This window comes from Impatiens glandulifera, chromosome 4 (assembly GCF_907164915.1).
Source record: "Impatiens glandulifera chromosome 4, dImpGla2.1, whole genome shotgun sequence".
Lineage (NCBI taxonomy): Eukaryota > Viridiplantae > Streptophyta > Magnoliopsida > Ericales > Balsaminaceae > Impatiens > Impatiens glandulifera.
The window spans coordinates 49,734,203-49,748,005 of NC_061865.1; the positions used below are offsets into that span (position 1 = coordinate 49,734,203).

Below are 13,803 nucleotides of genomic sequence, written 5' to 3' on the forward strand. Positions count from 1 at the left end.
CCCTTCAAATTCTGTTTATCCATTTCTCATTTCTTTTACTACTTTCTTCTAATCTTGAATTAGGGTTTTTCCAAATCTCTTACCATGGTTTCCGATTCGATCAGCATTGTTTCGATTGCTATGGCGTCTTCAAACCAGAAGGATTTCGCTAAGAAGAAGAGGGTGAATACCCTTTCCCCATTTGTTTTTATTGCTCTTGCAGTCGGGTTGACAATGAGAAACTGATTCTTTTTCGTTTTCAGGGGAACAAGTCTGCCAAACTGAAACAGTACAAACTTGATGCGCGTCGTGAGCAGTGGCTTTCTCAATCTCAAGGTAGGTGAAAGATCTTTCATTGTTTTCTATCAATGTTGTAGAAGTTTATGTGCGAAACCCAGTTCTTGGATTGCTTGATTCATATTTACATAAGAAAAACGTAGAATTTAAACACATATAGAGGGGGAAAAAAAGGGTTCTTTAGCTTACCTCAATTTCTTCCATTATGCTTTTCGCAATGGACATAGAATTGATGGATGGTTTATGCAGTCAAGAATAAGATTTGCAAGGATGACCCGGATAGAGATGGGGGATTTTCGGATCAAAACATGCATACCCAGAAGAGCGATCAATCTGTAGAGAATTTGGAGATTAAACAGAGAGGACAACAGAACCAGATGTCAGTCCATAACTTTATTGATTCTGTTTCGACTTCACGTAGCCCCACCAGTGGTACCAGTAGTGGATCAGACAGTAAGTCCGGGACAAGTTTTACAAGCAGCAGCAGCAGTGCTGGAAGTTGGTCTGGAAGTGTTACAGGAGAAGATGAAGAAGTAGATGATGAATGCCTGGATGACTGGGAGGTACTTGCAGATGCTTTAGCTTCATTGGATTGTGAGCAGGAGCATAAATCTTGTTCGGAACTATCACTGGGACAGGGGGATATTGATAACCCTAACTCGAGTTATGAAGTTAGCATTCAACACCCCAAGCCAAGTCTGGAACCCATGGAAATGGAAACACCACAGAGAGCTCAAGAAATTGGCAGGGCGTGGAAACCTGATGATGCTTTTCGTCCTCGGAGTCTGCCATATTTGTCAAAGCAGCTCAGTTTTCCAATTAAGTCTGAAAGGCATCATTCTTGCGGGTGCAGTAAAGATGTTAAATCGGCCCCATCATCATGTCCCATATGCTTTGAAGACTTGGATTTCACAGATTCAAGATTTCTTCCCTGTTCATGTGGTTTTCGTCTCTGCTTATTCTGTCACAAGAGGATTCTGGAGGAAGATGGGCGCTGTCCAGGATGCAGAAAGCGATATGACAATGATTGCCTCAATGGAGAGTCTACTTTTGAGGGGACCGTAATGACAACTCAATTGGCCCATTCATTTAGCATGATTGCAAGGTCTTAGGAAGAGTACTGTCTTAGTTGGATGAAAGGAAGATAGCTTGGTGTATTCTTTTGCATGTATTCTCTCCTATCTTTAGAACTGATTTTGATAGGCTCCTAATGATATTTAGGAAGGGGTCCAGAAAATACACTCAGGAATAATCTGGTACTTTGAGCTTGACATTTTGATCAACAACTAAATGGTGTGAGTGTTAATTTAGTAAGTAAACTTTATTATGTGAATAGGTATGAGGTATAGAGATTTTTATATGATTAATGTTGTTTTGACTTTGTTTCTGATCTTACAAGACTAATATGATGGAGTCTATTTGGAAACTGATATTTGCCACAAACTCGTTGAAAATTTGTCATTTCCAGATTAGCTCTATGTTGGGATTCCATGATTTGTGTTTGTCAGAGATCACTATCACAATCATGCGCTATGGATAAATTGTTTGTTGATGTTTTCTTGAGAATCTAGGCTTACTTGTTTTGCTGACTTGTAGCATGGTATATTGAGGTAAACAAAGTAACAAACTTCCATTTTCCTAAATATTGTTCTTTCGATTGTTCATTCTTGAAAATTAACAAAATGTATGTTTTGCAGAGATTGTCCTTTTGATGATTGTGGTTGGTATTAGTTCTGTTTGTCATTCATTCTATAAGGAAAATTGTTTTAGCCATTTTTTTGGTGGATCTTTATGTTTGCTTTTTCATGCGAAGTGGCTTGCACTTATTGTATATTTAATTGCAGTATTTTACTGGTTCCTTGTACGGTCCTAGTTTTCCTGAAGATTATACCAAAATTGTGCAAAGCTAAGAAATAAGCAAGTGATCTCAATATAGTTCCTATAGCAAATCTATTATGAAACCCTATGAGAGAACTAATCTATTTAGATTAAGTGTTGAATAGAATTATCAAACATAGTCTAAGATTATCATTGTTAGCATCCCCTGTGCAAAATAACTCTCCACTGGTGTTCAATTCACGTAGAATGCAATGTTTGAAATTTTTTGTTTCACTATTTTTTGCATATGATAACTGTAAGCATGATTGTTGACGACATTACTATTTTACTATGCATTTGGTTCTCCTGAAAGGTTGTGATATTGTGGTAATTCCTAAACAAATATAATGTTCGTATTACCCTTGATAGGGTTTTTGAGAAGTGTTTTAGGTGAGAATTTAGAGACATCTCTTCATTCATATCATAGATGGCTAGCAGCTTTACTCGATTTGGAAACATTTTGTATTTCTATTTCTGGATGCAAAACGTTTGGTAATGTTTGTGTTACCCTTGATAGGGTTTTTGGAAAGTGTTTTAGGTGAGAAAGTAGAATGGCCTAAACCCTTTAGGTGAGAATATAGACATCTCTTTAATAGATGGCTAGAAACTCTATTTGTAACATATATTGCTCCATTTGGAACCACTTTTGATTTCTGTTTCTGGATGCAAAAACGTTTGGTAATTAAACTTAAACAAGACATAATTTACGTTCTTGGATCCAAATACAAAACTGTAACAAGGTTTTACAATTGAGGCCATAGAGCTAGTTGTCTATAATGTCAAACAACATAGTGAGCTGAGTTGACATAACTGCCTAGATTAAGATGCACATACTATAAAAGTTGAAGCACACGTAAAAGTTCATTTTTCGAGGTTTTATAGTATAGGAGGTTTTGTGTTTATATTTTACTTGGTTTATAGTGTTATTAAGTATTCTATTGAAGTTATTTCTCTATTTGTTTACTTTTATCTAGTAATGCTGCATAAAAGGTTATCAACCTGGGGCTTTGATGGCCACAGATTCTAGAACCATGGAACATCAATTTTGGTATTTCTCCCATATTTACGGATCTGGGTGTATTTCATTGAGTCACTTCGTAAATTTATTGAGGAATATGTTAGACATGATTCAGTTTGTCATATTAGATTTTCTTATTTGTTTAATCTGGTGAAGTAACTTCCAATCTGCATGGGCATTATTACCTAGATCCTTGAATGATGATTGATGACGACTTATTATAAGTTTCAGTCTCTTTAAGATTTACCACCATCACCGAGAAGGCTAAGCTTTCGCCCTTCAGGATTTGAGATTAGTTGACAATCCTTAGAAGAAGCTTTATCGTGTTTGCAGTTTCAGCAAATGATTCGAATTTTGAAAAGGTATATATATATTTTTCTTTTTCTGAAGATTACAAATTTTTATGCTCTATTAATATTCTGAAAACAAAGCTTATATCAGTCATATCATGGTGTGCTTGTGCTTTCTTAAAAAATGTTGGTATGCAGAGCAGTTAGACAGATATATATGAAGATCCATTTTCATGTTCTAAATGGTTAAGGATGATGATTGACATTTTTTCATTATAGTACTCATGTTTTTTTATCACTTTTATTTAGGTTTACCAAAGGATCACCACTAAACTGTTATGTTTTGTCAAGATTGATTTGCCATTATGTAACTAGTGTTTCTCTTGTCTTGTATTTTGCTTGTGTTTTGTGATCAAACCTGAATAATTTCAAATTAACTATCTTATATCTTCTATATAGCTAATAATTCTTCTCAATTTGGTTTCAATTTCTGTTTATAATTTATAGAGATCAAATATTCATTTTGTAACTCAAATTGATAGACTCATCATCTTCGGATAAACAACTAATATTATTCCAGTTTTCCATTTCATTAGTGTCTTAGTAACCCTTTCTAAACCTCTTTATTATCACGGTGTTTGTAATACTAGCACAACACTTTATCGACGTTATTTCTCACTTGAATTTAAGTGACCCAATTTTGTTGTTTAACGAATATAAAATAAAGGAGTTTGTTTTATTTGGTAAATTTGTACTAAATTTATATTAAAATTTTAAAATTGACTCAATAGAAGTCAGGTTATGAGTAGTTCTTACAATTTTATTGATGTTTGGTATATTATTATCTCTATAATTGAATATTGAATTTCAATTTGAACTCAAAACCCTATTCTCTTTTGGTCTACGATAGTTAATAACGAGTATAGACGTCATAAGTTAGAGTGAATGTTAAGACTATACAGTTAGTGATCCTGATCGGGTAATCATGTCCCATCCTATTGCCATATTAATTCTTTAAACAAAGTAAAGTAAACCCTTTGAACTGACTATATAGGTATAAACATTTTCCAAATTAAAAAAGAATGAATAGAATCTGGTTCTATAATTAAGATTTGATTGTTTTGGATTTTATTTTTAAGTGAATTGTATCTTCAAATTTATCAAATCATATTAAGATTGCAATCTTCAATTCAACTTAACTTTTGTGTCGGAGTCACATGCTTCTGCTTAAACCGACATACTTTTATGGCCCATATGAAAATATTTATAATTTATGTTTTTAATATTAACTAGACCATAAATAACTTATAATTTTTTGAATTTGTTTTGACTTTTTCAATGTTTAAAAATGGAACTATATGTATATATATATATAAGAAAATTATAGAAATCTACATTAAAACTAATAAAAATAATTTTAAAGATGAATTAAAACATATAATTTATTTTATTTTAAGTTTGATTTTGATTTTGGAAGGTCACAGAAGTCTACGCATTTGCAGTCGTCCACAAAACTAATTGATTTTTTTTTTTTTTGTGAGGACGACAATGACATCTCTACTCTAGTGGCCCATTATTGGGACTTAGGCCATGTTTGTATTAAAAATTAATTGATTAATAAAGTTAAGAAAATTCAAATCAATACAAATAAAAAATAGAATTGATTAATAATTGTTAATGTTGAATTGTATGCTCATTTTATAAAATAAATATTACTTGGTAGTTTAGAATAAATAATAAAAATTATAAGAATAATGACTACATATGTCATAACTTATACAATTATATTTAAACTACATTTTTTATGAGTTTTTCTTGTATTCTTTTCAAAAAATTAAAAAAAAAATTTAAGACAAAGAATTTAATATGACTTGTTGGATAAGTTGTTCAAATATTGTGCAAAAATATGGAAAATTAAGCCCTTATTTAGGGCTAGTTTGATTGAGCTTATTCTTAGCTTATTGATGCTTATCCAGCTTATTCTCAGGTATAGTAGGTTTGATATGATTTATCCATTCTCAGCTATGGTATGTTTGATATGATTTCAGTTTATTTAATCGTTAAGCCTGAGTATATTTAATTTAGTTTATATGTCTAACTTATTTATTTTTTATATTTATAATATTATTTATTAATTAATATTATATATATAATGTTATATATATATTTATTAATTTAATTTTAAATATTAATAAATAATTTAAATTAAAAAATAGTATATATTTAAAAATAAATTATATTACTATATTAATTTTTATAAATTTTTGTTAATATATAATTTTAAATATTAATAAATGATTTAAATTAAAAAATAATATATTTTAAAATAAATAATATAAATGAAGAAAGCAATTTATTATATATATATATATATTTTTCACCTTTCAACACTCCCTCTCTCTGACTCAATTTTTCAATTGTCAATTCATTCTTGAGTTCTATCACCCTATTAGTATTATCATTCATTTCGGTGAAGTTTCATTTATCTCAATTGTAATAGTTACTTTTAAATAATTAATTAAGGTTAGTTTGATTTTTCAAACTATAATTATAAATAAAAATATCACAATATATTTATATTTTATATTTTGCTTAATTATTTTATATATTAAGATACACATCTTATAAATAATAAATAAAAATATATTTAAATATATGTTTTTTTATTATAATAATTTTATATAAATATATAAAAATATTATAAATATATGGAATAGATGAGAGAAAATAAATAAAATAATTAGAAAGAGATTAAATAAATGAGAGCGAATGAATAAAATAATTAAAAATGAATGAAATAAATGAGAGAGAATGAATAAAAAAATATTTAAAAATGATAAGAGAGAAAAATGATTAAATTATAATATTAAACGCTAAAGAGAGAGACAGAGAGAAAATTTAGTTTAAATGCAAAAGTGTGTTTGATTATAATTTTTTACGTGAGCTTATTACGCAAAGTTACTGTTTATTACGCAAAGTTACTCTGCTTATTACGCAAAGTTACTGTAACAGTTTATTACGCAAACGTCCATGCGCGGCTTATAAACGCATAATCAAACAAGGCCTTAGTATAGGCTTAAAAAATCCAAAATTTAAAGTCAAGTTGTGTTAATTTACAAAATTAAGAAGATAAAAATTATTATTCACTAAACTAACTATAATCAATTATTGTTTAATAATTTTTAAAATTATAATATTATATATCTTAATTTTTTTTGAAAACATAAAGTCACTCAAGATACCTGAGCCCATACGACCTACATCTTTTTAGGAGTTGCTTATGACTCATAGAAAACACTATGCCTTCTTGTTGTTTTGCACCCACAACAATCTAAATTAAAATGTCTTTTACTTGTCTCCCATTTAATTAAGAGAAATATCATATTTAAATAAATAAAGTATAAATATAAAATAGATAGTTAACCTTCTTTCTTTTGAAAGTTATTCATGACTAAGCTACATTTTTAAATATTTTTTGGCATGCTCTTTTTATAGTATATGTTTTTGTTGTCATTCTATGTTAGCAATGACATTATCTTAATTTGACAATTTATATTATTTAACTAAGTATTAAATTTGAAGTGAGAAGATTCATGCATATCTATTTTTAATTTTTTTTTATTCCTACAAATACTGAATTTTATTTCAGTCAGAAAATATAAAGTTAGAAGATTCTTGAATGAAAGACGGAATAAATGAAAGGTCAAGAGCCCGGAACGATTGTGATGCTTACACTGTTGGGTGAGAAGATGTGTTAGTTGGACATGTCTTCTAAGGACGTATGTTATAAAGACTCCTAGCGTGGTTCATTTAGGATGTCGTAAAGTTGTTGGATGATGTTAATCCCAACTTTGGATGCAGATAATGCTTGGATTTTGGAATAGGTAGACCTATTGATGAAGTTAATGTAGCAAGTTGAATCCGAGATAAGAATACGATTGTTTGTGTCATTAATCAGTTGTAGAAATTAATTATGGGGCGATTAAAAGTTTCATCCTAATTGCAATTGCTTAAGATGCATCATGGAATGAGGTTGGCTGCATATTTATTTTTTTAAAAAGGAATGTCCTCTTGATTGTTGTAAATAATGATTGTAATTGTTGCAAAGTAGTTTAAAAACGCAGCATCTACAATAAAAATATAGTTTCATTAGAGATCTTGAGAGGTGAGAGCCTATTAGTAGGGTTTAAATTTGTGGAGGTTTCCTTTTTCAGTATGCCAATTTTACACACCAAGTTGTAAGAAGGTGTCAAATTTACTTATTAAGTATCAAAATTCTATTTATACCTATTAACTTGTAAAAAAGTGTCAAATTTATTTGAAATAACGGAAATATTAAACACCGTCAAAATTTTTGCCACATGTAATATCCACATATTTTTTATTTATTTTTATATTGTCATTATTTTGATTATTTTTTTCATTTATCATTCAACCTCTATCCTTAATTTAATTCAAATGGAGATATAAACATAATCTCTTTATATTATAAATCAAAAATAATTTATATTAAATTGAGTCTTTAATAATTGAACTACAAAAGTTCAACTAAAATGACATTACATGATTCAAAATGAATTATGTGTGACAAAAATTTACTGTGAATTTAATATAATCTATTAATTTTGAATAATGTAATTTCCTTTTAGTTGAACCTGTTGTAGTTCAATTCTTAATTTTATATATTTTTTGGTTTGGTTAGATATAAAGACTCAACTTAATCTAATTTATTTTTGATTTATAATATAAAGAGATTGTGTTTATCTCTCTTTCCATTTGAATTAAAAGTGGATAAAATAATATACGATAATATGATAATATGATGTGTAGAGAGATAGAGGTCAATAAACCTCAATTTCATTAATTAGTTTCATTTTAGGAAAAATAATCAATCAATCCCTATGGAGATGGAGATGGAGATGGAGATGGAGATGGAGATGGAGATGGAGATGGAGATGGAGATGGAGATGGAGATGGAGATGGAGATGGAAATGGAAAGAGAAAAGTTCAAAGAAAATGAATAATTGTGAGATAAAGAGAGAGAAAAAATGAATAAAGAAAGATTTAATGTTTTATTTAAATTGAAAAATAATTAAAGTAATTTCAATTTAAAAAAAAAAATGGATATTACATGTGGCAAAAAAATTGACGGTGTTTAACATTTCCGTTATTTTAAATAAAATTGACACTTTTTAACAAGTTAATATATATAAATAGAATTTTGATACTTAATAAGTAAATTTGACACCTTCTTACAAGTTGGTGTGTAAAATTGACATTCTTCCCAATTGCAATTGCTTAAGATGCATCATGGAATGAGGTTGGCTGCATATTTATTTTTTTAAAAAGGAATGTCCTCTTGATTGTTGTAAATAATGATTGTAATTGTTGCAAAGTAGTTTAAAAACGCAGCATCTACAATAAAAATATAGTTTCATTAGAGATCTTGAGAGGTGAGAGCCTATTAATAGGGTTTAAATTTGTGGAGGTTCCTTTTTCAGTATTAAGTTCATTTGGGTTAATTCTTTTTTAAGTTCGCATTGAGATCCATTAAAAAGAGTATTATTCATGATTTGTCAAATATGAGAGAGTTATAATATTTTACAAAGATATTATTATATATTATAACATCTCTTCAAACTCAAGATAGAAATAACTTAAACAACTTGAGGTGGAAGAAGAGAGACAGTGAAATATTGATGTTAATTCTTCAAGTTTAATAAACTCGTGAGTGTTAAAATCCATCAAATTACATGATAACAGTGTGTTGACTAATAAACCAATAATAAATGTAGAATCCAATGGAAATAGAATGTTGGAATGAAACAACACCTGAAAAAAAGTTCATCTTAACAAAAAAAAAAAAAGTTGTGTGTTGCCTAAGAAAAAATTAGTGAAGAATCTCATATTAATAAATTAAGACCAATAAAACTATGGGCAATGACTACTAAGATAAAACAACATCTGAAAACAAAACTCAAGAGGGATGTTATAATATATTCAATTTAAAAAATGTGATAATATCTTACCTATGTATTATCTTATATTATAACAATGGTTAAAAGGTGATTGTCTTGAAAGTAATGAATGTGTGATCGAGTTGGTAAAATCCAGAGAAAAACGTGAGAGGTTGTGATGATTAAATTTTACGAAGATTGAAAGTTTGGTTAATAATAATTTTAAATTTAGCCGCAAGAGGATAATTCGCCAAATAAGTGTGAGATATTTGTTATGGATCTTGAGTTTCGAGAAGGATTTCTAATCAAGTGGACGAGTGGTTGGATGTGTTAGAATTTCGGTGTCAAAATCCGACCTACTCGAACGATTTATAATAACACAAGAAGACACAAATTTATAGTGGTTCACTCCTAATAGTTACGTCCACTCTAGCCACCACCCGATTTCATTTTGAAAAAGATTGAATACAAAGTTTTTGCCTCACACTATTTATCTCTCGTAGTCTTGACCCAATTCTTGCAAAAAAAAAGGTTGCAACTATATTATCTCCTCAACTGTCTTTGTCACAACATACTCTATCTCGTAACTAAAAAGAGTAACAATCTTTTACAGTTTTGAAACTCAACTGATTACAGTACCTCCCAAAGTATAGACGTATCATGTTGTGTTCTTACTATTATCAACATCACCATCGTTATCAGAATTAACATATCTTTACAAACTCATGTTAGACTTTCAAAATCACAAAGCGAGACTCATACTTACTCTTAAGTATCGCAATATTCACTTTATTGATTCTCAATGTTGTCTATCTGGGTTGCTCATAAATCTGCTAACAAATCACACTACATGTGTTATGTATGGTTTGTGTGTCAAATCATTGCATACATAATACAACCAATGATAGAGACATACATAACGATTACTATGTCATTTTTCTCATTCTTTGTTGATTAATTCAATGAAAGAATGACATAGTCATTGAAGAAAATCCTAAAAACAAGAAAAAATGTCTTTCAAATGGTGCAAATCATAATTGGAAATGGAAGAGGGGTACTATTCTGGCATGATCATTGGTTGAATAATATTCCTATTATGTTCAAAAAAGAAATTTAAGGAAGCAGAATTAGAAAAGAATGCATCGAGTACTCATTCAGAAATGTTTATGAAGGTAAATGTGATTCACTTTTGAGACGTATTCCAAAAAGTGATAGAATCCTAAATCTAATGAGACAGAAGGAACTCAATGAAATAAATGATGAAATATGTTGGTAAATAGAAAGTAACGAGAAGTTCATTACAAGAAGACTTAGAAGTCCTATAAAACAGATCTTCACCGTTCAGAACATAGTCCTAGAAATAACCAACATGTTGTCAACTTTGGAAGTCAATCAAATGGTGCAAACTCTGGCAAACAAAAATCTTTTTCAGTTACTACCTCAAACCCTACCCTTGATCTATTTTTTCTCTGATCTCTCTAATTTTTCTCAAAATTCAATTAACCTAAATAAAAAATAATATTTCTTCACATTATATATTGTGGGCTTAAATAAAGTTCAAGTCAAATTGGGTCTCTCCAACTAGAGGACAAAACTCACCATTAACAACAATCATATATTATAATTTACAATTAAATTTAAATAATAAAATAAATAATATATTTTAATAAGATACTAAAATATAAAATAGGTTACTGTGTGATCGATATTCAAACCATTGTTTAAATAAAATAACAATATTGAATATATATATATATATATATAGAAAATAAAATTTGTTATAAAATTACCAGTATTATATTTTTGTATTCACACACCAATCAAGTATTAATTCAATATTATTATTCTTTTTTAAGAAAAATGTCCATATATATTAAAAATAAAATAAATCGTTTAAAATTTGTTATAAAATTACCAGTATTATATTTTTGTATTCACACACCAATCAAGTATTAATTCATTATTATTATTCTTTTTTAAGAAAAATGTCCATGTATATTAAAAATAAAATAAATCGTTTAAGCACAACAACAAATCATTAATAAAAAATATAATACTCAATAAGCTATCAAACTCGTAAATTTTCGAGAAGAACGATTAACTCTCCGACACTCTACTAATTTTTCTGAACGAATCTCAGAAAACGTCATAATAATAGTATTATGAATGATACGTATTAGGCGACTATGATTATTAAAAGTTCAACGATTTCTCTCCAACTAGATAGTCCACCAAAAAATAATTGGGATGGTAACTCAAATATGTAGGTTTGTCATATCAGCCGCTTCAATTCAAACTTTCTAGCAACTACCCAAAGACTCGAAAATCACCCAATGAATCTCAATAATACTCAAAATACTAGTCACCTCTCGACAATGCAAAAATAAGTGAGTTGTTGATTCAACATCTTTGTGACACATACGACTAACCATAATACAACATTTTTTTCATGTACATATCATTCGTTAAAATTCCACCATAAATAACGATTATCTAAAGAACGAAATCTTTGATGGAATATTTAACTCTCAATTTTTTTTTTCAATAAAATTATATTTATTATTGTTAAGACTCTTCTACTAACATTTGTATCAATTTACTCGTCATTGGTAAATAATCACATAAATTATTATCCAATAAATTTTAATTATAATATTATATAATAATTGAATTCAAAATTCACATTTTCATTAAAAAATATCATAAAAGACTTTATAGAACACTGCTTAAGTTTTTCACAATTAATTTTAGAAAGTTAATACAATTTTGTTAGTTGAATTAAGTTATTATTATTATTTTTCTTTCTAAAATATTAGATTTGATATTTGTTCCTTCCAAGAGGTGGAGTCAATTTATAAATCTGATAGCTACTTTCCTAACGCGCTTTTCTGGGCCCCTCCTATTCTACATTACATCAGAAAGAAGACCGAAAGAACAAGACTTGAAAATATTTATATATTTTTTTTATTCAATAATGCGCATACACACTAGTTTATTTTATTAGAAACAACTATATATTAATTTTTGTTTTAACCATGACATGTCCTCTTAGTTTTATTTATTTCAATTTTAGTTTTGGTTAGGTTTAAATTTTGTTTGTTTGTATGTTCTTATGGCTTATTTGATCTTATTAAAATAAATTATTGGAAGATAATCACAATATTTTTTTTTTAGTAGGATGACAATTCATGTTAGATTTGGGGTGATCCGTGACCAGTTCGGACATGTTTGGCGTTCAGATGGGATGCGGTTAACAATTTTCTTTTATTCCGTAAGGGAATGGAACAAATCGGTATTTGGCCACATCCTGGCAAAGAAGAACCGAACCGACTAATGGCTCGAATTGGGTTCCGAAAAAAAAATATATATTCGGTTCAAATTTGATAATACCCGTTAATTTCTTACAAAATTCAATATAATTTACTGTTTGTTTATCTAATTATTAAAAAAAATGTAAAACATTCTTTTATCTGCTCATTTTATTTAGAATTTTCTCGTTATTTTTTTAAATTTATCCCTAATTTTTTTCAAACTCACCCCAATCATGAATTCTAGGTTTGTCTCGGTTCGGATGTACATGTTAGTAAGTTAAATGATACTAATATGAACATGACATGTTTAATAATTCGGGTGGGATAAAATATTTAACCTGAACTTAACATGTATATTTGTAATTGACATGAACTTGACCTGACTCAACTCAAATTCAACCCAATTTAATATGATTTAATTAATATCAAATCTTTTTATTTCAGAAACCACATCAGAAACAATGAAGCTAAATCATAAATATATATGCTTAAAATTATCTTATAAAAAATGAATGTGAGAAAAAAATGACAAACACAAAACTTTAAAAAAAAAAATTATTAACGGCTTTGGAGATCTATTTTGAGTAATTTCAGATCGACCCATTTTTGTCATGTTTATTAATCATGTAAATGGATTGAAATAATTTCGACCTGAACTAAAATATACACGATCCTAATCTGTTTTTTTCGTATTTGATTCGGATGATATTTTTGTGTGTAGTCAGTATTTAATATTTAAAGTATTATATAAAAAAAAAGTTTCATTCAAACAACTCCATATCATCAAAACTTAATCAATAAGTATTCAAGTTTGATACAATATTTTTCTATATTCACATTATAATGACTTAATTTAAGTATAATATTTTTGTTTTTATTATGTAATCTTGTGTGGTATTATTTGTTGTTCTAGTTAAAATTTTATATTTTATACTACTATACACATAATCAAGATTAAAAATATATTAATATATATAATTATTTTTTTAATATAAAAAACTTGTATAACATCTATTTTAAATATTAAAAGTAATCATGACCTGCTATTTAATTATTTAACATTATCTTTATAA

At 28.2% G+C, this 13,803-nt stretch overlaps 1 protein-coding gene across 2 annotated transcripts; it reads left to right on the top strand.

Annotated features, from left to right (window-relative positions):
- LOC124936368 lies at positions 1–3,938 on the top strand. Of its 2 annotated transcripts, none has more exons than XR_007099122.1 (3): positions 1–162; positions 243–315; positions 1,745–3,938. XR_007099122.1 is itself a non-coding variant. In XM_047476863.1 (3 exons), the coding sequence occupies exons 1-3, from the start codon at positions 85–87 to the stop codon at positions 1,386–1,388; spliced, it is 1,014 nt and encodes a 337-aa protein (XP_047332819.1). In that variant the 5' UTR covers positions 1–84; the 3' UTR covers positions 1,389–1,706. The 2 variants fall into 2 exon arrangements, 1 of the variants encoding a protein (XP_047332819.1); XM_047476863.1 differs by lacking the exon at positions 1,745–3,938 and adding an exon at positions 526–1,706.
- Positions 3,939–13,803: the final 9,865 nt, after the last annotated feature.

What these genes read in the sequence shown, in the direction of transcription:
- LOC124936368 (XM_047476863.1), top strand. Translation starts at nt 85, where the DNA reads ATGGTTTCCGATTCGATCAGCATTGTTTCGATTGCTATGGCGTCTTCA. An exon ending in ATTTCGCTAAGAAGAAGAGG is followed by an intron (nt 163 to 242) that starts GTGAATACCCTT and finishes TTTCGTTTTCAG; the next exon opens with GGGAACAAGTCTGCCAAACT. An exon ending in GTGGCTTTCTCAATCTCAAG is followed by an intron (nt 316 to 525) that starts GTAGGTGAAAGA and finishes TGGTTTATGCAG; the next exon opens with TCAAGAATAAGATTTGCAAG.